We start from the raw sequence: 25,004 nt of genomic DNA on the forward strand, positions 1-25,004 counted from the left end.
TAGGATCCTGAATAAAAATTTTTTTCAAACTAGCCGGGCGAGGTGGCGGGCGCCTGTAGTCCCAGCCACTCGGGAGGCTGAGGCAGAAGAATGGTGTAAACCCGGGAGGCGGAGCTTGCAGTGAGCTGAGATCCGGCCACTGCACTCCAGCCCGGGCGACAGAGCGAGACTCCGTCTCAAAAAAAAAAAAAAAAATTTTTTTCTCAGATCTTAGTGTGGTTCTTTTAGAAAAATTTTTTTTTAAACAATTTTTTTTTCCAATAGAGATGGGGCCTTGCTGTGTTGCACGGGCTGGTCTTCAGCTTGTGGCTGCAGGCAGTCCCCCTGCTTGGGCCTCCTATAGTGCTGGGATTACAGGCTCAAGCCACAGAGCCCATCCTTAAGTGCGGTTCTTGATTTCTGAATTCATTTGTTTGTCCCATGTTATTTTGTAAATTCTCTAGTCCTTGCATGAGGGAGGTACCTGTGTGATGGTAGCAGCTATTTTCTTAACCTAACTCACATTTTTATGGCATCACACTCACAGTATCTGTATGACTCTACATGCCGAAGGCCATGTGATTCACACGTTAGGTAAAGCAGCATCTAGGAAATGGAAATGGAAGTTAGGGTCTAGTGGGAATTAGGTCTCTGCACTGGTCCGGCTATACGATCAGCAGTGAGTCCCTGGTGTAGCCTTTTGATATTATCTTGGAGGGATCAATAACAACAGTCCAATGACTTGTTAGTTTGTCTCAGTAAACTCTGCAGCATCTTTTGGCTTATGATGATTTTTGATTTAATAATACTCAGAGATGTATTATTTAAAACAACTAATCTACTTGGAACCTAAGATAGTTCTCCATTTATTACTAATATTTGTCTATATAATACTTAAGCAGATAAAGACCTTATAAATTGCAAACTAGCTGTTAGGTATTTGATAATTCTGTACTTAAATTGGAATATAAATCATTATTTGGGACATGGTTTGCCCATTGCCACCTGTGTGTATCTGATAGGATTGAAATGCTTCTCTCTGTAGGCGCATGAGGCAGCACTGGAAGCCAGAGCCAGTCCAGAGATGAGTGACCGTATACAGCACTTGGAGAGAGAGATCACCAGGTACAAAGACGAATCTAGCAAGGCCCAGGCAGAAGTTGATCGACTCTTAGAAATCTTGAAGGAGGTGGAAAATGAGAAGAATGACAAAGATAAGAAGATAGCTGAGTTGGAAAGGTAAGAAAGGGAAGCTGATTGGGACTCGTGAGGTTAAAGTATGGTGTTAAAAGTACACTTTTGGGGACATACTTTTTCAGTATCTGACTCTGAATTTAGGTTCTCGAGTTCTTGCTATTACTGTATTAGCTGCATTTTTCTCTAGGTCAGTGTACGTTCTCTGTTGCGGTATCTAAAAGGCAACATAGAATGGGAATAAACTGGGAAGCTGTGGACTGTAACATCATTGATTGGCAAAAGAGAAAGTATTCATTAATTTAAAATTAAAGTTTTTTTTTTACTGGCAAATCAAGAGAGGACAGATGTCTACTTTTTAATTTCTGTATGTAATGACCAAATGATCCTCAAGCATAAGGAGTTAATCTTTTATCACTGGTTTAGACCTTTGTTGTTGAGCTAATGCTCTCTTGGGCTACAAATTTTTAGACTTTTCACAGTTTTTATTGTTGAAAAACAAACTGTTACTTCAGTGCATTAGATCAAAATTAGGAGGAGAGACACTTTGAGGACAATTTAGGAGCCACGAATGTGTTTTTTATGAAGCTGTCTCTGACTTGGAATTCTTTAAAATATTCTGTGTTTGAACAGATCTAGGCAGACAGGTCTCCTAGAATTTTTTTGGTGTGTTTTCTTACTATTTTATGCTAAAGGTCAAGCATGTGCCTCTTGACCTCTTCTTTTACACCACATATTTAATATAAATTTAAAAGTATGCAGAAACAACTCTGCCAGTAGAACTTTATTGATCACCTATATTCTGAACAGCCAGAAAGACTGACAGTGACAGAACGGCGTCACTAATCTACTTGGCCTTTTGGGGACTGATCCTTAAGAATATATTTTTTTAATGATCTTGAAGGCTGAGAAGTGTTAGAGTACTTCCATAAATTTTTTACTAAGTTTTAAAGTTTTGGGGTTAGTGGTAGACTTGATATTGTCCTCTGAAGTTATTATTTTTTCCTATTCTGTAGTCATAGAATTTTAATTTTCAAGAAACCAAAACTATGAAGTCTAACCTTCACAGTTCTCCTTCACTGTACTGAAAGTGTAAATAACAGGACTGATTACCTGGTCACTTACTTCCTTTTATTTTGATATTAACTCTACTCGTTTTGTTCAGTTCTGGGTGAGACATATGGATAAAATTTTTTAAGTCAGAATTTTAAAATTAAAATAGCCTCAAGATTAGATTATGTGCGTTTGTTTTGTCCTCATTTTTATACTGCACCCTTCCTTGCAACACACACAGGCATGTGTATATACCCCTCACCCCTTATGCACTTACGTGAATACATGCCTCTCTTTGCTTATGGAAAGGCCTGGAATCTGCAGCAGTACTGCATAGATATTAAAATGTGGTGCTTTTGATTGATTAGTGACTTCCCACTAAATATATTTCAGAAAAGAAATTCCTTGAATAAGTTTTATGGTTTAATTTCTTATAAGAAATCTACGTTTGAAATTACTGCTTGCTATTCCAGGCAGCTTGCTTGGAAACGTTTTTGATTCATTTTTGGCGCCAATATTGATTTTTGGGAGATGGATGTGAACCGAAGGAGAGTAAGAAATAGGACCAAGTCTGTATTTGATATCCAAAGCACACCAAATAGCAGCTTTTATTAGTCACTATATTTCTCGCATTTTGAGAAAGAGTTGTAAATGATTTACTCTTTCCACAGAATGTAACTGTTATAAAAGTTGGAAAAAGCACTGTACATTTCTGTCCTCTGGCCCTATAGCATTATAATTTTGTTTTAGGATTTAACACAGTTTCTTGGCTACTGGAGGAAAAAAAAAAGAGGAAACAGCTTTCATAACTCAGCTTTTGCTACCAGCTTTGTAATTTGTTACTTGGTAACATAGTTTAAGATGTTAAATAAACAGTAGAATCATAGAATTTGTGAAAGTGATCTAGCATGGCATTTTATGGAAGAGGAAACCGAGGCCCAGAGAAGTTATTGCTGAAGTGACACAGTGGTTGAGCCAGGGCTAATCGAATGGGGTTTGTAAATTCCAAATCAATTTTCTTTCTGTTCCGCCAAGGTTAGTTATGTTCTTTTTGGACTTCCTGGCAACTGTTATTTGAAGGCTGCCTACCCTTAGGTGATTTATTCTTTTACCCCGTCTGGACCCAATGTCTTAAGTAGAAGTGGTTATATTTAGTACTATGGCTTGCTTACAAACTAAGGTAGATTGTAGTTTTCACTTATGCCCTTGAATGCGACTTTTATAAACTGAGCTCTGCTTGTTTTAGGAGATAATCAGTGCATTCTTTGTCAAAGACAGTTGGGATTATATTTTATCTCTTGTTCCCAGATTTAGTACTGATTTGCACGTGTGTGGCCGCTGTGTTTCTTACTAATCATTTGCTTCTTGTGTTGCCATTTCACTATTTCCTGTGTGTGTGTCTGGCTCCCTGTAATTTATCATTTGAGTTTCTTCATTTTTCTTTTTGTTTTATCATGGTCCTGTTCCATTGGGGTTTTTGGTGTCTGTGTGTTTATATGTGTATGCTCCTTCTGCCCCTTGTCCGTGGCTGTTTCTCAGAAAGCCAGTCTCCTACAGATTGTACCCTCCGTGCCAGGTTTCTGTCGCTGTACCATCGGGGGTTTGGTTCGGGACTTCCTGGGACAGTGAGCGTTATGTAAGGCTACAGTCTTACACTAGAGTGAATTGCTGCTGCTGCTCTCGCTACTCCTGGGGCTTGTTTGGAATTGTGCTTGATCAGAATTAAAGAACAGCTGATTATATGTCAAGTTGAACTATACCTCTTTAGGTACCTTACTTTTTGATAAAATCGGTCTGTGTTCATTCTGGTAAAGTTCTGATAATGCTGGTTGTAATTGTTTTAGTCTTTGTTTCTAGCCCACCTTTTATTTAGTTGTTCTTATGCTGGAATACTCCTTAAATAGCTCCTCAACTAATGTGACTGTGGTGCCACACTGTAGATTCAGCATGTAGAATTAATTTCTTAAGGGTGTTCAGCTACCCACTAAGTGCAAAAATAAAAGGAGACTGTTACAATAATTGAACTCAAGAAAATCCTTACTATTCTTTGCATTTTATAGTGCTTCTTATAAAAGGATCTCCAATATTAAATGGTTCAGATTGTATTATGAAGGATTCCCAGGCCTGTTGTTTGTGATCGAAAGAAATAAGTGAATAGTTCCTTCCCATGTTGGCTGTTACAGAAAATAGTAGTTCTTGTCAGAAGATGATTTAGTGTTGTACTACTCTCTTGACCCCCTGAAATTTTAAAAAGAGGATTGGGTAAGCCCACTAATACATCTATAAATATAAAATATTTCCCCAATTAAATCTAAGAAGTAGTACTTCTAAATTCACATTCCGTACTGTGGTGCATATTAGTTGGAATCCAGTGAGAAGCAGAATTAGTAGGGTGTATATATAAAAATATACACACACACACACAGATAAATACGTATATACACACACTCATATATAAACACACACAGAAGCATACATGTATTATGAGATTTATATGTGTATTTGTACATATAGTGATATATGCCTACATATATTAAGAGATTTATTGCAGAGAATAGTCTTGTAAAATCGTGGGGCTGGCTAAACAAGACTGAAATCCCTGTGGAGGCTACAGGAAGAGAAGAGCATGAGCAGGATGGAACCTGTTGCAGCCACAAGCCAAAGCTGTGGTCCACAGGCAGAATTTCTTTTCTCTCCTGGGGAAACCTCAGCCCTGTTTTAAAGTCTTTCCAAAGGATTCATTTATGCCCATTGGGATTATCTAGGATAGTCTTTTTTACTTAAATTGATTAGAGGCTTTAATTATGTCAGCAAACTACCTTCACAAGCACCATCTAGATTAATATTTGATGGAGTAACTGGGCACTGTAACGTAGACAAGTTAATATTTCAGAAGTCATCATTTGGTGGTTCTGGATAGTATAGGAAAAAACAAACACATCAGAGCTTGAAAAGTCATTAGGTAAGTAGATAAATTTAGATTAACCTCAGGAACCCTGAATGTAACTGAGAATTTCTCTCCTAAAATGAGCATATTAGAGTTTCTATTTAGATTAATAGTGAGTAGGCTTTTCTTTGGTATAATGTTAAAAATGCTTAGAGTGACTGGGCGCAGTGGCTCAGCCGGTAATCCCAGTACTTTGAGAGGCCCGAGGCAGGCAGATCACCTGAGGTCAGGAGTTCGAGACCAGCCTGGCCAACATGGTGAAACCCCATCCCTACTGAAAACACAAAAATTAGCCAAGTGTAGTGGTGCATGCCTGTAGTCCCAGCTACTCCAGAGGCTGAGGCAGGAGAATCGCTTGAACTCAGAAGGCGGAGGTTGCAGTGAGCCGAGATTGCGCCACTGCACTCCAGCCTGGGCAACAGCGAGACTCTGTCTCAAAAAATAAATAAAATAAAATAAAATAAAATAAATAGCACTCAGAAGTGTACTGGAGGCTGATACAGAATTGTTTGCTGTCTGCTTTTTCACTCATACTGTCCCTTTTGGCTGAATGTGCCCATGTTATAGCAACACACTGGGAACATTGTTCCCCGTGCCATATATTGTGTTGTGCCTTATAATTTTGCTTTTTAATGTGCTTTGTTACCTTTTTTCTAATACCATAATGACTAATGGATTCACGGAGCTTAGTGTTTGCAGCAGAAATCTTCAATTTTACTCTAATATAAGATTGTTAGATTCAATAATGCCCTTCAAAACTTGTATTCAGAGAATGGCAACCATCTGATTTTCGTATAATTTAGATAACAAAGGTTGCCTTTGGTTTATCAAAGTTAGAAATTTTCAGTGATCCAAGGAATAATAGAGTCTTTTATTGTGTGATCTAAAGATTAATAGGAATTGTAGATTTACTATATTTCCTGATTTGAGGGAATATACGAACCAGGATTTTAATGGATGTATATGTTTTGGAGGGGTGTGTTTAGAAATTTAGTCAAGGGATTATTTATGGAATAGTCGAGAAAGACCTGTCTGATACAGTTACTGATGTCCTCGAGCAGCGATTTGAAGGAGGGGCTCTATAAGAAGTCCTCAGAAGCCCCTAAAAAAACCTCAACAACTTTGAGGTGTAATTTACATACAATAAAATGCACGCATTTTAAGCTGATTGAGGTTTGACAAATCTATACACTTACATGACTACCACCGTGATCAAGATACAGAACATTTCCTCATCCCCAAAAGTTCCCTTTTGCCCCTTTACAAATCTCTTCCCAGCCCTAGCCCCAGCCTTTGCAGATCTGAGACCCACTTTTAAAATTAATTTTATACATTAAACTTCATTTTCTCCCTTTTGCCTTAACATTTAATTGTCTACTTTCCCCTTCCAACACAACCGTAAGTATGTGTAATTCCCTGTTTCCTCGGCTCCAGAAGTAGATTCGGATTTTTAAAGGCAATCAGGAGAATGGCATTCTGTTTCTTAGTGACTAGTCACGCGTTGAGTGTATGTGCGTTTTGATTTGAAGGAAAAGCCACGGGGAGTGTTCTGGGAATGATTTTCTTACAAGAAGGACCCACAAGAAGAAAGAGGACCCCTTTCTCCTGAACATTATCTTGTCTGGATATGATACCCGTAATTGCTGCAGCTACTTCTGCCAACCTAAGATGAAACCAGTATCCAGAGAGTGACAGTCAACAAAATCCCAGCACAGCAGAGCTGGAACTGAAACAGACTATTCCTGAAGCTACCTCTGTGCTGCTTGTGACGTGAGATAGGACAATTTATGACTGTTTCAGCCAGTTTGAGTCAGGATTCTCCGTTACTTGCAACCCAGTGCATTCAAATGGATATAGATAATTATGTACTTATTTCCCCTCCCCGCTTTTTTTGTAATGGAAGCCATCATTTTGAAAAGAGTTAAAGTTTTTTGATAAGTCAAATAAGGATCAATGCTGCTGAAAGCAGGAACAACATAGGGGCCCTGACCAAATTGGAGTTTCTTTGTCTACCTAATACCTTCCAAATCAAGAAATAATTTCCCTAGTATTTTAATTACTTCCCCAAATCAGGAATAACTTCCTCACTGTGCCCATTTTGGTTCTTTTTAAAATAAGGTGGTAATTTGAGGGTAAGAGTTAAACCAGTCATAGATTATTCTATGCCATTCTTTTCAAATCAGCCCACTCAGGTATCAGTCCTGCTTTTCCTTTGTTTTAGTCCTCTTTATTTTCCTCGGTCTCTGCCTCCACCTCATCCGCCACCCAAATGCCTAGAACAGATCTCACCCTTTCATCTTTTCAGAGGAATGCGTATAGCGGATTTTCGCCTCCGACTAGGCAACTGCTTAAAGAGGAATGTATTTTGAATCTAAGAAAGATATCCAAATATTTTAATGCAATTTGTTTAGTTATATTTGTTCATTTTAGCTACCCCTTCTACATCATGACTTTTTGGGTTGATGGGGGTATGTGTTGGAAAGCTTTCTAATACAGGTTTTTGTTTTTTTTTTTTTTTAAAGACAGAATGTCACTCTTTTGCTCAGACTGGAATGTAGTGACGTGATCACAGCTCACTGTAGCCTAGACCTCCCAGCCTCAAGCGATCCTCCCATCTTGGTGTCTTGAGTAGGTGGGACCACAGGCACACACCACCATGCCCAGCTAGTAGTTTGATTTTTTGGTAGGGATGGTGCCCCACTATGCTGTCCAGGCTGCTCTTGAACTCCTGGGCTCAAGTGATCCCCTTGCCTTGGCCTCCCAAAGTGCTGGAGTTACAAGCATGAGCCACCACACCTAGCGCGCATGCTCTCTCCTTCTCTCTCTGTCTCTCTCTCTCTGTCTCTATCTCTGTCTCTCTCTCTCTCTGTCTCTATCTCTGTCTCTGTCTCTATCTCTATCTCTATCTCTCTCTCTCTCTATATATATATATATATGTATATTTAAGACAGATTTTCCCTCTGTCACCCAGGCTGGAGTGCAATGGTATGATCTGGGCTCACTGCAACCTCCACTTCCCGGGCTCAAGTGATTCTCGTGCCTCAGCCTTCCGAGTAGCTGGGAATACAGGCATACACTACCATGCCCAGCTAATTTTTGTATTTTTAGTAGAGATGGGATTTTGCCATGTTAGCCAAGGTGGTCTCGAACTCCTGGCCTCAAGTGATCTGCTTGCCTTGGTTTCCCAAAGTGCTGGGGTTACAGGAATGAACTATTGTGCCTGGCCTAGATTTTTGTTACACAGATGTTTGAGGTTAAACGCCTGGTCCTGTATTACATAAGTAGGCAGCAGAGTCCTTTGCCTAACAATTCCAGTGTCTGTCTCTTCTTCCTGAAAAGAAATCCTTTTCAGGTGTTCAGTTTTCATTAATGACCTCACCTCCTAGAAGAGGAGGCTGTAGACAGCTAGATGATCCAGAGTCTGTTCACTGGAGGATCTTACTGAGGCCACAGTCTTTCCCCACATGCTGGAATGCCCACGTATAGGACAGGTACTGTGGAACTGGCCTGTATGTGGGTTGTTTGCTGCTAGGGGCCAGTTTTTCTACACATGTACTTTTTAGTGCTTCTCTCAGTCTGGACTCAGTTAAAGGGTTACGTCTGGCTCAAAGAGAGTAAGACTCCATCAATACAGAAGCTGTTGTCATTTCATTTGTAGATTATGCTAGCATTGGTGTTTGTCTATAGCCTGTCCAATGGCTAGAAATTCTGGTGATGAAATTTTAGTTCCTTAAGGTCTGGTTGAGCGCTACTGGAAGGTATTACTTACCATACCACAGAGGCTGGTCATCCCAGTTATCATGTGCCCAGAATGTAGTAGTATCAGAAAGAAGCTCTCATCCAGGCTAGAGTGCAGTGGCACTGTCACAGCTCACTGCAGCCTTGACCTCCTGGGCTCAGGTGATCCTCCCACCTCAGCTTCCTGAGTAGCTGAAACTAGAGGCACGTGCTACCATGCCCACGTAATTTTTGTAATTTTTTTGTAGAGATGGATTTTTGCCATATAGCCTAGACTGGTCTGGAGCTCCTGGGCTAGAGTGATCCATCTGCCTCTGCATCCCAAAGTGATACTATTACAGAGGTGAACCACTGCACCCAGCCCTGAACTTTGGACTCTTAAGTCTTTGGTCTTTCCGTTTTTGAAGCCAATATTAAATGATAGTAGCTTGGGAGGTTATTTGGTTGGAAAACTAATGAGTAATTTTGGATCCTAAACTATTAATACTAATTTCAGGTCTTCCAACTCTAGTACAGAGACACAGAATACAGAGGGAAAGCCCGGGTGTCGCACTGCGACAATTAGTCCGAGAAAGATAGGAGAACTGGAGATCAGTTTTGTTGTTCATATATACATAAAATTCTCAGGGCTAGCCTTGTGAGTAGTTTTGATGGAGGTAACTTTTTCTACTTTGTGGTGGTTAATTTTATCTTCTTTGCTAACCATCTTTTCCATACCTCATTATATTAGTTTGTTCTCATGCTGCTATGAAGACATACTTGAGACTGGTTAATTTATAAAGAAAATAAAGAAAATTGGCTCATGTTTCTGTGGGCTGTACAGGCTTCTGCTTCTGGAGTAGCCTCAGGAAACTTACAATCATAAGAAGGTAAAGGGGAAGCAGGCACGTTTTACATGGCTGGCAGCAGGGAGAGAGCCAGCAAAGGGGGAGATGCTACAGACTTTCAAACAACCAGATTTCGTGAGAACTCTATCACAAGACAGCACTAGGGGGATGATGCTAAACCATTAGAAACCACCTTCATGATCCAGTCACTTCCCACCAGGCCCCACGTCCAACACTGGCGATCACAGTTCAACATGAGATTTGGGTGGGGACACAGAGCCAAACCATATCACTCATCTAGCACTATTAGCTCTTGGCTTTTACATCATGGTTAAACTTTAATTTTGTGGACTACCAAGACAACCTAGTCTGTATTTGTAGTATGGTTTTTAAGGGAACTGTATTTTGATTTATAAACAACTGGCTTTGTTAAAAAAAAAATGTTATGGCCAGGCGTGGTGGTTCACGCCTGTAATCCCAGCACTTGGGATCCGCCGAGGCGGGTGGGTCACCTATGGTCAGGAGTTCGAGACCAGCCTGACCAACATGGTGAAACCCTATCTCTACTAAAAAAAAAAAAAAAAAAAAAATTAGCCGGGCGTAGTGGCAGGCACCTGTAATCCCAGCCACTTGGGAGGCTGAGGCATGAGAATTGCTTGAACCTGGGAGGCAGAGGTTGCAGTGAGCTGAGACCATGCCATTGCAGTCCAGCCTGGGCAACAGGAATGAAACTCCCATCTCAAAAAAAAAAAAAAAAAAGTTATGTAATCTGTTCATAGGATTTGGGCTAAATTCTGAGCATACTAAGAACAACCTTGATTAAAAACAAAAATGAACAAGATTAGCCCAAATTTTATGAACAGATTACATAACTTTTTTTTTTTTTTTTAACACAAAGAATGAGGTCATTTTCCTGTCATGCCAGTGGTGATTTTTAATCTGGGCGTGTTATTTGCACATGTGTATGTGTAAGAGAAAGAGAACCTTTCTGATGGCATTTGGGAAAATAGCTGCTAGGCTTCAACTTAATGCCTAAAGATTATTGCCTTTTGAGTTTTTAAATTTTCTTTTAAAGATTTTACAAGTAGTTTCTAAAATTTTTATACAATGAAAATGGAGGGTTTTATCTTTCATAAATCTTGTAAAATGTGTTGGCAAACTTGACCTAGTTTATAGAATGATATTACCAATTGTTGGCTTGATAGTCTGAGAAGAATTTGCTGTTTTCTTGAAAATAGAAGTCGAATTTTTTAGATGAATGCTTTTTTCTTATCTGCCTTTTCTTATTCTTTTCTCTTTGACTAAAAGTTTTGTTCTCTTTATTTGTTTGTGAGAATCTGACCTATTTTAACTGTTACTTTTTTCCAAAAAGAAAACTTTACTGACCTCCTTTCACTAGTAATCTCTCTTTCCTTTACTTGTGCTTTTCCAATAGTAGCTATCACATTCTGTGCTGTGACTGTACATTATTGAGAGACCAATGTGTATATGTTAAAAAAGAGAAGTAGTACTCTTTCCTCATTCTGCTGTCTAATCATCTCACAGAGGCGGAGTCTCGCTCTGTCGCCCAGGCTGGAGTGCAGGGACACAATCTTGGCTCACTGCAAGCTCCACCTCCCGGGTTCACGCCATTCTCCTGTCTTAGCTTCTCGAGTAGCTGGGACTACAGGCAGCCACCACCATGCCTGGCTAATTTTTTGTATTTTTAGTAGAGACGGAGTTTCACCATGTTAGCCAGGTTGGTCTCGATCTCCTGACCTCGTGATCCGTCCGCCTTGGACTCCTAAAGTGCATGAGCCACTGCGCCTGGCCCACATTTCCTTGTCTTAGCATTACCCATAATATTCAGACCTTTAGAAATTCAAAAGATAGATTCAGTAGTCTCCCATACCTTGATATTTATTATATTGAAAATATTTTTGTTTCTTTCATATGTACATAATATGTTTACACATGTACATGTTTATATATTCATACATATATATTTACACATGCTTTTCCTTCTGTAAAAATGTAAGTACATTCATATGCCTAAAATATTCTTATACAATTTAATGTAATTCAGTCTAATTACTTTTAGATTGGTAGATTAAACAAAAGTGTAGATAACTTTCCCTTTCTCCTTTTTGTCACAATGAAATGCCAGTTCTGACATTATGTTTTGTATTTTAACATCTCTGAAATTTGGATACACATACAAGTAAATGGCGTGGTATAATCTAATTGGTATAACTTTTTTTCTTTCTCAGTAATATAAAATAGTTTTTACTATGATGCATCTTCTATCCTTGGTGAATTGATGTTAAGAATACGTTCAAAGAGAGTGAATAAAATTGTTTTGTTGAATGTGGGAGTAGGAGAAAATAGTATTTCTTAATTAATATTATTTTGTCGTATATTTCATTTTAAATGTATGTGTAGTAACCAAATGAATGTATTTACTAGTATAAATTGTAAATTAGATATTTGACTGGTTTACCTATATCCTGAGTTTATTAGGTTGACCCAAAATGGTTTCTTTTGGACCATCTCATTGGGAAAATGGGCTTTATGATATTAATTTATGTTAGTATCACATTATATTCAGGCATCTATTGCATAGTGTAACCCGAAAATGTAAACCTAGGTATTTAGTCTTTATTCTTGTAAATATTTTTCCTTAAATCTTAAATTGATACTCATTTACAATGTCTTCAAAGATCTACCATATTAAGCCGTATGCAAGTTTGACATAAACTGCTACATAATTCATGAGGAAAGTGTCTCTTTAGAGAAAAATATTCTTCCTTTTAAATTTATGGATACGCATCTTCAATCCATGAAGTATAGTGTCAGAGAATATGCTCTTAATGTGGTTAGAGTGGAAGAGAGATGACTGGGGCTGCGAATGGTGGCTCAGAGTAATTATATAATGTGTGTTATTGCTTGAGGGAGGATGGTCTGTGTTTAAAAAATGAAAAAACTGAAAAGGAAAAGAAAGATGCCAGCGTATTACAACTGAAGGTGACTGGTTTTTTATCTGATCCTGCTTGCTTCAGCTTGCTTTCTGGGGAAGCTGCTGGTTTCTTTCTTCTTCCTCCTTGATGAGTATCATAGATTTCCTGTGAAAGGAGAGTAAGTTACAAAGCTTTTTGTAGTCATTCTGTTAGGTTGTCTTCCCCAAGTTTCTTGTGGGCACAGCACCTTATAATTTGTTACTGTGGTCTTATAGAAATCTGGGTTTAATGGCTACTGTAATGTTTTACCTAAAAGTATAAACATTAGGATTACATGTAATTCGATGTACAGATTTTTTCTCCTAAAGTTATTTCCCAAGAGTTATAGTTTAGCTGGACGTGGTGGCTCGTGCCTGTAATCCTAGCACTTTGGGAGGTCAAGGTGGGTGGATTGCTTGAGCCCAGGAGTTTGAGACCAGCTTGGGCACATGGTGAAACCTCGTCTCTACAAAAAATACAAAAATCAGCCAGGTGTGGTGGTATATGCCTATAGTCTCAGCTATTTGGGAGGCTGAGGTGGGAGGATCACTTGAGTCTGGGAAGTAGAGTTTGCAGTGAGCGGAGATTGTGCCACTGCACTCTAGCCTAGGTGGCAGGTGAAACCCTGTCTCAAAAAGGAAAAAAAAAAAAGAGTTGTAATTTGATGTTAAAGTGAAATATGATTCATGAATAATGAAGTGGGTAAAAATTAAATAATTAAAGTTGCTCTCTGGCAGGAATACATTCAGTCTTTTCCCATGGATTTACCCATGTGTTATATAAAAACTTACATACAAAGGAGATTCAGTTAATGTTCTTGTTCAGCTAAAACCGTTTTGACTTCCTATGTCACGACCAATGAAATAAAAAGGATCACTGGGAACAATCATTTAGAGATTGGCTTCTTTCTGCCTTTGAACATGTTGAACATTGTCTGCATTTTACGCTGCATTATAGATGCTAAAGGTTCATGGAGTTTTATAGATTCCTGAGGAAGCATCATCAAACATACAGATTGTGCCCAGGTGAGATGTCAGCAGACCTACATTCTCACTCTTGTTGAGACAGAGTCTCGCTGTGTTGTCCAGGCTGGAGTGCAGTGGCACAATCTTGGCTCACTGCAACCTCCACCTCCTGGGTTCAACCGATTCTTGTGCCTCAGCCTCCTGAGTACCTGGGACTATAGGCATGTGCCACCACGCCTGGCTAATTTTTGTATTTTTAGTAGAGATGGGGTTTCACCATGTTGGCTAGGCTGGTCTCGAACTCCTGACCTCAGGTGATCTGCATGCCTCGGCCTCCCGAAGTGCTGGGGTTACATGCGTGAGCTTACCCCCGCCCCCACTGCCCAGCTGCTACATTCTTACTCTGTATCTGCCAGTCACACACCATGTGATTGTGAGCAAGTAGTTGTGTTTCTGTTTTTCATCTGTTCATGTTACAAGGTAACAAATCTTGTCCCCCTTATCTTTTTTTATTCTCACAATGAGTTTTTAAAACTTTTAGTTACCGAATTATACTTGTGCAAGAAATCACTAAGTTTTAGAAGACATTAAAGTATAATTGGAAATGGTGCTTGCATTCAAGAAATAAATATTTTGTTTCAGATTCTTAAGGTAAAATTTAGACCATGAAGATAATCCAGATGATACTGGTCATTGGAAGCCCTGACTATTTGGAGGATCATACTAATTTCAGTGAAACTGATTACTTTTTAAAAAAGAAAAAAAAAACTGCTTGTTATAAAAGGCAGTCATGAACTGTAAGGGCTACATACTCTGCTGGAACATTAAGCATGACTGCTTTAAATCTCCTACTGCTAAGCAGCATTGGAAATGAATTGATGTAAACAGACCTGTGCATTCTTGTTCTTTATTGCTTTTAGATTGCACCATTTGAGGATTTTGGTAGATTTGGAGTGAGAAATACTGGTTATTATTAGGAGAAAATTATGTTTTAACCTTTGAGAAAATTATTTCAAGTTCTTCCGAGTAGAGTTCTATATTCCACAGAAGCTGTGTTTTTCTGCTTTTGCTTTTGGGTCACTTGGATCCTCTTAATGGAATGAGGACGTTAAGGCACAGTTAGTTATAAGGTGCGTGTCTATAAAACTAAGCACACTAAAATTGTGCAGTTACTTAATGCCAGTTCTAACTACTTAAATGAAAATGGGATGGCTGACCTTCTCTATTTTTCTTAGTGTTTAAGAAATGATGTTTCTTTCCTGCCCCAGGAAATGGTAAATTTTAGACAAATTTTTTTTTCTTTAGAAACTTTCATTAAACTACAATGGTGTAATCTAATAAGAAAGTAAAGTTGTTGAGAGTTGAAAATCTGAAATGATTCTTTTTTAGTGCCTGCATAGAATTTGTGACTCCTTCCCTTCTCTAATCCTGCATTTTATAATGTCCACAAATAATATTTCTGAATATTGTCCTTATTAATTCTTTCTAACTTTCTTTTTCACATTTTCTTCCTGGATTTGCTGTTTCCTTCAGTCTCACCTCAAGGTCAGTATGCTTGCACTAAAACAAAGATTATGTGGTTGAGCATGGTTTGTGAACATTATCTTGAATTCTTATAGGAACTGAACATATTTCAGGAGAGAGATGTCTGTCTAGGAATCTGGCTGTGAGTATAAAATGTCAAGAGTATTGGGTTTATCAGAAGAGTAGGTTCAGATTTTTGGGCTTTGAAAAGGCGGTGTGAGTAGTCAGAGAGCAAGAACCAGATGGCCAGGTTTTGACTGAGAGAGAAGTGGAGATGAAAAGAGCCATCAGAGGAAAGAGGAGGGGAAAACATCGCGTTAATTTAATTCAACATTCAATAGAGACATTCTGGCTATTAAACAGGGTAAATAAAGTGCAGCAAAAATGATGGTGGGAAAGTCACACCTGTCTATGGCTTTATAGAAGAAACCTTGAATTATTTACTGAGACAAAGTTTCAGACACATACACGCCCACATCCTTTAAATTTTGGTTTCATTTTTGTGATTCTGCTGGGTGGTGGAACCTAGTGCTAACAAAACAACAACCATTACTGCTATTTATATGTGCCAGAGGCACTGTAGCAGAACATACTTTGTTTCAGTTGATCTTAGCAACTATGAAGAGCGATTTATTATTTGGATTTTTTAGGTGAAAAAGCACGGTGCAGAGACCATTAAGTAACCTGCCCATCTTCATTAGTAAGTAAATAGTAAGAGAAACAGCACAAAACAATCAAACCTGCATTTAAAAAGTTACTTATTTTGCATATGAGCCATGTCAATATAAAGCGTGAGGATTTTTGATAGGATTCAGAAATGAGCCTGTTAATAGCATATGTGTTTTACCTAGCAGCTACCTAATAATAATAGTGGTTACGTGTGTGTGTGTGTGTGTGTATTTGCTGTTTATAAAAGCACCTCTTTGACTGTCAACAGCTAGCATATGAGTTACACTGGGATAAGTGTTAAAGGGTTAGCCTCCCAAAAAAGAAAACAAATTGAAAAAAATTTGTGACCTCCCCTATTTTGAGAAAGCTGTATTCGTTACAGAAGAAATCTTACAGTGTTTGTCATAAAAATAGCAAACACAAATGCTGCATTTAAAAAATAGATTTTCCCATTTCTACGTTTTCTCCACATATTGTAGTAAAACAGTATGGGTACCACTTAAGTAATTCCAATTATGACACAGTCTGAAAGTAGTTGAGTTTTAGTAGAAAAATTTCAGAAGTGTTTTGCCTTGTGTTTCGAGAACTTTCATCTCTAACTGAAGCTTTAAGCTGACTCATATTTTAGTGGGAAGTTTTACCATTTGTCCCATAGTTAGTCCTTTGCATTACTGGTTTTGCTCTCAGTCTCTCTAAATGAAACCCTGGGAAAAGTTTCAGAATAATTTGACCGTGAAGCCATTGGTTTATACATAATTCACTGAGTTACAGGTTATATTATAATATTGTTAGCTGGTTTATTTTAGTTAACTTTTACCCAGCAGCAAATGCCATTAAATCATACTTATTTCTAAATAAGTTTATTTTCCAAGGAATACAAAATAAAATAGTCATTGTTTTTTCAGTGGCAAAGATCATCTTAGCTGCAGTATGCTAAGTTTCAAGTCTCTCTTCATTCCAGATTATGATTTAGTGCAGTTTTTTTTTTCTAGATAGAAACATTTTACCATTTTAATTATGGTTTTGCCAAGTCCAGTTGAATAGGTCATAAAGAGAGTATAATTTATTACTGCTTTGATACTGGATTGTTTGGGTGACTTCATTATATGACCTTGGGCAAGATACTTAACCTTTCAGTGTTTATTTTAACCACTTGTTTTGTGTCAGTAGTGATGCTTAGCTGTAGTATTTGTATTTTAGTGTCTCTACTAAACATTTCTATTTTGTAGAGGTTTATTTTTATTCCTCTCTTCTCCCTTGTCTTCTTCCCTTGCTCTCCTCTGTCTTCCTTTGCATTCAGTACAGAGTAGTGAGATTTTATTTAGAGTGATACTGACCAAAGACTCACATTTTCTATCTTCAGACATACACATCTTTTTATTTTCTGTTCAATGACATTAGCACCAGAGAATGAATACAAAGAAATTATTCCATGTATAGATGAAAATATATGATTTGGTTCAGAATTCTTCTTTTGGCTAACGGTCATTCAGAGGTGAGAGCTATAAATGCCATCTCTTTATTCTCATTAACACTTAGGTCTAAAATTGAGCTCGATATTATTAATATCTATGTTTTAATTATCAGTTACCATTGTAGACTTGTTTTTAAAACGAATGTTTGGAATGTGTGTGTTAGTTCCTACCAACTTCATTAACCCATTTATGCCAGAGGTTGCACATTTTTTGTGTGTGTGAAAAATCAGATCTCCGTGATGACCTTGAGCAGCAGGATGTAAATAACTCCCACAAGCTTAGCGTTCTGATAATAGAACACTAGGCATAAATGGGTTAAGACAGCAGCAGGATGTAAATAACTCCCACAAGCTTAACGTTCCGATAATAGAACACTAGGCATAAATGGGTTAAGACCAGAGTCCCTGTGTTGTTAAAAGTTAAAATACTTTTCTACTTTGCCCAAAAAAAATCCCATTGTTATAGTCTCTTTTATATAGTTTGATGAAAACATTTCACATTGGTTTCTAAAATCTAACTCAAATAGTTATTTCTCTGATAACACACTTTAGAAAGATTTTTTACATTATTGTCTGGTTTCATTAAGAAAAAGCACTAGTTGCTAAAACCTCATAAGATATGTCACTCACAAAAATAGATGTAATTGTATTTTTGAAAGGGTTAGTTTCTTATTTTTTTAGCTACAGCTTTTTTTTTTTTTTTTTTTTTTTTTTAATAGGCCCTAGAAAATTTCTGACCCCCTAAAATCTATTTACAAGGAATTTGACTTACGGGCAAGAGTTGATAACCCAGGAGAATGATCTGTTGTTATTTGCATTTTTAGCTCCCACTTTTCATTCCTTTAGCTTTCTTAAGCAACTCTGTTGTTCAAGAGTGTACTTTATTTATTTTTCTTTCAAGTAATAGTGCCTAGTGGTTTTGTAATAGCCTGCACAAGCAAGTGTAGCATCTTCTCTGTTAAATGACATCTGCTGATGTAGTAGTGTACTCTTGAATAATTCATTGGTAGGAAAAAACAATATGTGAATACAGACTTGTGCTGATCTTCCTAACTCTTCTACTGAAAATGATAGTTTATACTGTCATGCATTGATCAATGGTAAATGTTTTTCTAGATAGCGGTTGTAGATCACCACAAATTCTGTAAATGAGCTGAAGATGGCAAATTCAACAGAGAAGAGAAGAAAGAATATATTTAAAATTAGCCAAAATTTGAGTTTTTATAGAGTTGCCAGATTTAGCAAATAAAAATATGGATGCCCAATTAAATTTCATGTAAACCACAAATCATCTTTTAGTATATCTTACAATAATTATTGGGCCATACTTACTCTGGCATCCACCCCCCATCTCAAAACCACAGAAACACGTCTAATTTCTAATTACAGTTTGACGCTGTTAAAAATGCTATCACATTCTTTATCTCACTTCAACTCATAACGACTATATGAATTGGATGACATTTTCCCATTCCACACATCAGAAAATTGAGTTTAGAGAGATTAGAGGATTTACTTAGGGTCATAGCTACTAAGTGTCAGAATCTAGGGTACAAATCTAGTTTGTCTGATTTCGAGTTTACCTCACACTTTCCTTTCCTCTGTAGCAAGCTTGTCCAACCCACGGCCCACAGCCCAGCGTGCAGCTCAGGTCAGCTTTGATTGTGGCCCAACACAAATCTGTAAACTTTCTTTAAACATTATCATCTTTTTTTGTATTTTTTTTTAAGACCATCAACTATTATTAGTGTTAGTGTATTTTATATGTGGGCCAAGACAATTCTTATTCTTCCAATGTGGCCCAGGGAAGCAAAAAGATTAGACACCCTTGCTCTGTATCTTGTTCTGTTACGTTTTTGTGACATCTAGAGATGACATCTAGGTTATAATACATTTTTAAATTTATGATTTTTAGATCCTTGGAGCATGGGGGTGGAGGGTTGGATTCCTTGTATTATTTGGTGTGCACAGTACCCAGAGAAGCAGGAAGTGTGGTGTTGGAGTGGAAACTGCATGCAGCTCTTTCTCTTGTTTGGCAGCTGTTGGCACTGGTGTTCCAGTTGTGTCTTCTTTTGATTATTGTATACGAAGGCTATATATATACAGTGCTTCTCAAACTTAAGTGTCATACAGATTGGATGGGAGCTTGTTAAAATACAGTTCTTATTTGATGGATTTGGTTGGGGCTTGAATTTTTCTACATTTCCAAAAGCTCCCAGTCGGTACTGATACTGTTGGTCTATTGAGCATGCTTTGACTCACAAGACTTTAGTGAATTAACGTTTTTGGAGTAGATTTTTCTCCTTTTTAAAAAAATTCACAAACATTTAACAATATCTCTGTTGATTTATTTATACTAACTCATATTTGAACTTGTTATAAAAACCGACCTTTCCTTGGGTTTAGAATATCAAGGTGACCGTTTGCCTCTGTTAAAGGACGTCTGAGGTTTTCTCTTGGCATGGGTACAAGAGTCAGGTTGAAATTTCAGGAGGTTAGAGCAAAAGCATTGTTTTCACTGGCACCTGTTGCCTTGTTACTTCAAATGTATAAAAACATATTGAGCAGTGGAACAAAGTGACAAGAAATTTAGGGTGAGGCAACTGGAGAAAAGAGTCACAAACTTCAGAACTGTTGAACTGGCTTCTTGGGTATGGCTTATGTTTTCACAGAAACCTTCCTTCCAACCTCCAGTTTCTGTTATCCATGTATGTGGCTTTAAGGTCTCAGAATTTGAGATTGTACTTGGGGAGAAACAGATGAGGAAATCAGTGGCGTTAACTGGCAGCTAGCAGACCTATAAGTGATTTGGTTTAATTGTGCACACACTGGGATTGCTCTGTCTTTAAGACGATCTTTTTAAGCTAGAGTGTTTATTCACTGTTGGCATTTTCTTTGTTGGTGAAGTTGGATTATTTTGTTTAACCTTCCAGCCCTTGTCTGGGTTGTCAGATGTTTGAGCATGATAGCAAAGATCGCAAAACTAGTTCTTTTTGCAAGCAGATCTCATCTTTAAGGTATAGTGTAATGGGATTCAGAAACTTGACTTCTGTCATAGGCAGGAGGGAATTGTATGTTTAATTTTTCTTTACTTCGTGTTCCCTAATTAATATGGGATTATTATTTTTCTTTCTGGTGTGTTTCGGATAGTTGCTCTCAATGGCTACAAAAGACAGTTTTAACATCTTTAGCTAGGGCTGGGCGTGGTGGCTCACGCCTGTAATCCCAGCATTTTGGGAGGCTGAGGCGGACGGATCACGAGGTCAAGAGATCAAGACCAGCCTGGCCAACATGGTGAAACCCCTTCTCTCCTAAAAAATACAAAAATTAGTTGGGTGTGGTGGCGCGCGCCTGTAGTCCCAGCTACTCAAGAAACTGAGGCAGGAGAATCTCTTGAACCTGGGAGGCGGAGGTTGCAATGAGCTGAGACTGTGCCATGCCTGGCAACAGAGTGAAACTCTGTCCCAAAAAAACAAACAAACAAAAATATTTAGCTAGCTGTTTGGCCTAGGTATTACAGATTTCTATGTTATTGTAAGTTTCTATATTAAAAAATCACTTAAGTATGTTACACAACTATTTTGAAAGTGTTAGTGAAAAATAATCCCCTTCAAATGCAATCTTTTAAATTGAGAATTTTTTTCTTTGAGACAGAGTTTCGCTCTTGTTGCCCAGGCTGGAGTGCAATGGTGCAGTCTTGGCTCACCACAACCTCTGCCTCCTGGGTTCAAGCGATTCTCTTGCCTTAGCCTCTGGAGTAGCTAGGATTGCAGGCACGTGCCCCCATGCCAGGCTAATTTTGTATTTTTAGTAGAGACCGAGTTTCTCTGTGTTGGTCAGGCTGGTCTCGAATTCCCGACCTCAGGCGCTCCACCTGCCTTGGCCTCGTAAAGTGCTGGAATTATAGGCGTGAGCCACCATGCCTGGCCTAAGTTGAGATGTTAAAAGGAAAGTTCTTTGCAGATGACTTTCCAAGAAAACTAGAAGGAACAATTGGCTTGGGGAAGTGATCGTAATGATATAGCTTGGATATAATCAGAACCTTTTTTCTGTTTTTTGAGATGGAGTTTCCGTTCTTGTCACCCAAGCTGGAGTGCAATGGCGCGATCTCAGCTCACTGCAACCTCCGCCTCCTGGGTTCAAGCGATTCTTTTGCCTCAGCCTCTCTAGTAGCTGGCATCACGCCTGGCTAATTGTTTTGTGTGTGTGTGTGTGTGTGTGTGTGTGTGTGTGTGTGTGTGTATTTTTAGTAGAGACAGGGTTTCATCATGCTGGCCAAGCTGGTCTCAAACTCCTAACCTCAGGTGATCCATCCTCCTCGGCCTCCCAAAGTGCTGGGATTACAAGTGTGAGCCTCTGTGCCCGACCGTAATCAGAAGTTTTATAGAATGTATTGTGAGGGGAAAACTCACCACCGGCTCTCTTTACCTTATTTAAAGGAGGTCAATTAAATATAAACCATAGTAGCTTGCTTATTGTCATGATTAGTTTATTGATGCAGCAGTGGAGGAAGCTGATTCTTTCCTGCATTACTGCAAAAGCTATCCAATGCTTCTTCCTGTCCACTCTCATCATGTTTCCCTTTCAGCTTCTTCCGAATTTTGAGAAATCTGATTATATCACTTCCTTATATAAGTCCTGTATACTTTGGGTAAGCTACAGATTCCTTGCTTAGCGTATGATTGTTTGGCTTTGCTTACCTTTAGCTTCCTTTTTCTCTACTCTGTCCTCCAACTTTAAGCTATAGTCATTCTGAACCGTGAGGTTTTCCCCAGGATAACACATTCTCCTTTTCCTCAGGTTTTTGTTCATAGTTCTTCTCTGCCTAGTACTGGATCAGCTGCCTAGTAACTGGACTTAATCCCTTAGGAAAGATATTGGTTTTCCGGGAAGCCTTTCCTGATCGTCACCCCCACCCCCACCTCCAGACTAGCTTAGTTCTCTTTCATGTCCACTCTAACAGCACTTATTATATACTGTATTTCCTTAGATGCCTGGGAGGTATTTGAGAACACGAACAATTTCTATTCATGAAATTGTTGCAGGAATTTTTCTTAGTTCAGCTAAAGACAGGGTCCTTGTCACACGACCACGAAAATGTAGGCTTGCAGACGATTCGAACGGTGAGTAGGATAGGGTTTTATTGGGTGAAAAGGAAAAGGGGGAAACAGGGACTCTCTTTAGGCCAGATTCCTTGCTAGAGTGCTTCTCGCCTTGCAGATTGAATCCTAGGTTACACCGATGAAAAGGAAGGGCCAGGCTCCTCCCTGCTGCACAAGGTGCCGGTTTCTGTGGCTCCATCCCAGTGTGTGCTCCTCCCAGCGCACCACTGGATCCATCCCAGGGTGTGCTCCTCCCAGCGCACCGCTGGCTGGAGTTTCTCTGGGGACCGCTTCCTACCTGGCTCTCTCAAAATTACATCCTCAGTGTTTGATATATAATAGTAGTATTTAATGAAATATTTGTCTGTTTAATGAGTAGTGAATATGTAAAAAACTTAGCAGGCTGTCAAAGCTTAGATAAATGTAGATCCTCTTACATCCCAGAGTCTGTTTTCTCCTGGGCAATGCCTAAAGCGTATTTTTTAGTTGTCTAGTAATCCTGATTCTACCCTTTGTGAGGTTAGTCGTCTTCACCTTTACTTGTAAGCTGGCATTCAGTCCAGTTTTCTGACTTACCAGTAGTTTTTTTGTAAATGTAAAATTATTTCCTTACTGTTTCTGCCTAAATCCTTTGGCTTCCATTTTGACTATTCACATAAAGAGGGAAAAAAAAAAAAAAAAAAAAGCCCATAGTGTCTTACATTTATATAGTACCTAGTAGCTTACAGTGCACTTTCACATTCACCATCTAATGTGAGTGAAGAGAGAAATTCTATGGAAGAACTAAACTCATCCGGTCATACTCATCATTTCAAGTGGAAAGAAAGTGGTAGCTTTTAAAAGGAAAAGTGCGCAGAAATACTGTTTTAGAGTTGAAGCTTGCTTTCAGAGGAGCTGAGTTTTAAGGCCGGGTGCGGTGGCTCACGCCTGTAATCCCAGCACTTTGGGAGGCTGAGGTGGGCGGATCACTCCTCAAGCTCAGGAGTTTGAGACCAGCAGGGCCAACGTGGTGAAACCCCATCTCTACAAAAAATACAGAAACTACCTGGTTGTGGTGGTGGGCACCTGTGGTCCTAGCTACTCAGGAGGCTGAGGCAGGAGAATCTCATGAACCTAGGAGGTGGAGATTGCAGTGAGCCTAGATCGCTGCCACTGCACTCCACCCCAGGCGACACAGCAAGACTGCATCTCAAAAAATAAAAAGAAAATTGCCAGGCGCAGTGGTGCATGCCTGTAATCCCAGCTCCTCAGGAGGCAGACACACAAGAGTCGCTTGAACCCAGGAGGCCAGAGGTTGCAGTGAGCTGAGATCGCTGCCCCTGCACTCCACCCTAGGTGACAGAGCGAGACTCCATCTCAAAAAAAAATACAAACAACAAAAAAAAATAGTTGAGTGTGGTAGTGCACGCCTGTAGTCCCAGCTGCTCGGGAGGCTGAGGCACAAGAATCGGTTGAACCCAGAAGGTGGAGCTTGCAGTGAGCCGAGATCACGCCACTGCACTCCAGCCTGGGTGACAGAGTGAGACTCCGTCTCCAAAAAAAAAAAAAAGGAAAAGTTGAGTTTTTAAAAAAGGAAATGAATCCATATGAGAATGCCAGGGTACTTACATCATTGGATATGCTGCACTTCTGGAAAGAAGAAAGACACTGAAAGATGCAGTGTCCTAAGAACAGGGGAATGCATGCAGTTAACCGTGGTAGTGGAATCCTAGTAAGGTAACAACTGTGTGGAGCGGTGGGTTTCTGCCTTCTGACTTATTTTATGTACTGTGGACGCCGTCTTCATTTAATATTTGGTGTCAGAGATCTCCCAGATAAACAATATTTGCTCATAATTTCTGTAGTAGAGAGGTTAAAAGTATCACAGTTACAGTCAGACAGACCTGAGTTTAAGCACTAGTTCTAGGATGTTTAAAACTGATTTGGGGTAATGATTAAATTTTATTGAAGGTTTGCTCTTTTCATTTTTAATGTGGAGTTAATAAAACCTTATAAAGACATTTTGAATAAGATGATAAATATGCTATGATAACCATTAAGGTGCTTGGTATATGATAAGTACTTATAAGGGTTATTATAGTATTATATTTAGCATAGTGCTAGAGTTAGATATAAACATGTAACACATAACTTCAATAGTATCCTCCTTCCCTCCACTCCCCCACCCCGCCTCCCCTCAAAGAGTGAAGAAGAAGCATATTCCATGTTTCTTTGGATCTTAATGTATGGGCAAATTTAGGTATTTAAATTTCTATATTAATATATTAAACAGATACGTATGCAAACACACATATGTTTGGAGTAGGGAGAAAAAGGATATGTTAGTAACCTCTTGCAGTGTGCCAAATCTTACACTAAGCATTTTTCATGCATTATTTTATTTACTTCTCACAATTCTGTGATAGATGGGCATTATTCCCATGTCATCCATAAAAAACATAAGAACACTCTGAAGCTTAGAGAGGCTAAAGATCATAATGAATAGTGAACCAGTATTTAACCTAGAGCTCTTTAGCCCTTCAAACTTCTGCTTTTAACCACTCTACCATTGTATTCC

General features: G+C 38.8%; 1 protein-coding gene across 1 annotated transcript in view; it reads left to right on the top strand.

Moving 5' to 3' along the window:
- ERC1 (ELKS/RAB6-interacting/CAST family member 1) overlaps positions 1-25,004 on the top strand; it is a 581,971-nt gene that overhangs the window by 202,628 nt on the left and 354,339 nt on the right. The window contains exons 13-14 of the mRNA XM_011967141.1: positions 1,025-1,218; positions 15,212-15,223. Of these exons, the coding sequence (XP_011822531.1) occupies positions 1,025-1,218; positions 15,212-15,223 (206 nt within the window). The remainder of the gene's footprint in view (positions 1-1,024; positions 1,219-15,211; positions 15,224-25,004) is intronic.

The sequence above is a fragment of the Mandrillus leucophaeus genome, unplaced genomic scaffold (genome assembly GCF_000951045.1).
Source record: "Mandrillus leucophaeus isolate KB7577 unplaced genomic scaffold, Mleu.le_1.0 Scaffold79, whole genome shotgun sequence".
NCBI lineage: Eukaryota > Metazoa > Chordata > Mammalia > Primates > Cercopithecidae > Mandrillus > Mandrillus leucophaeus.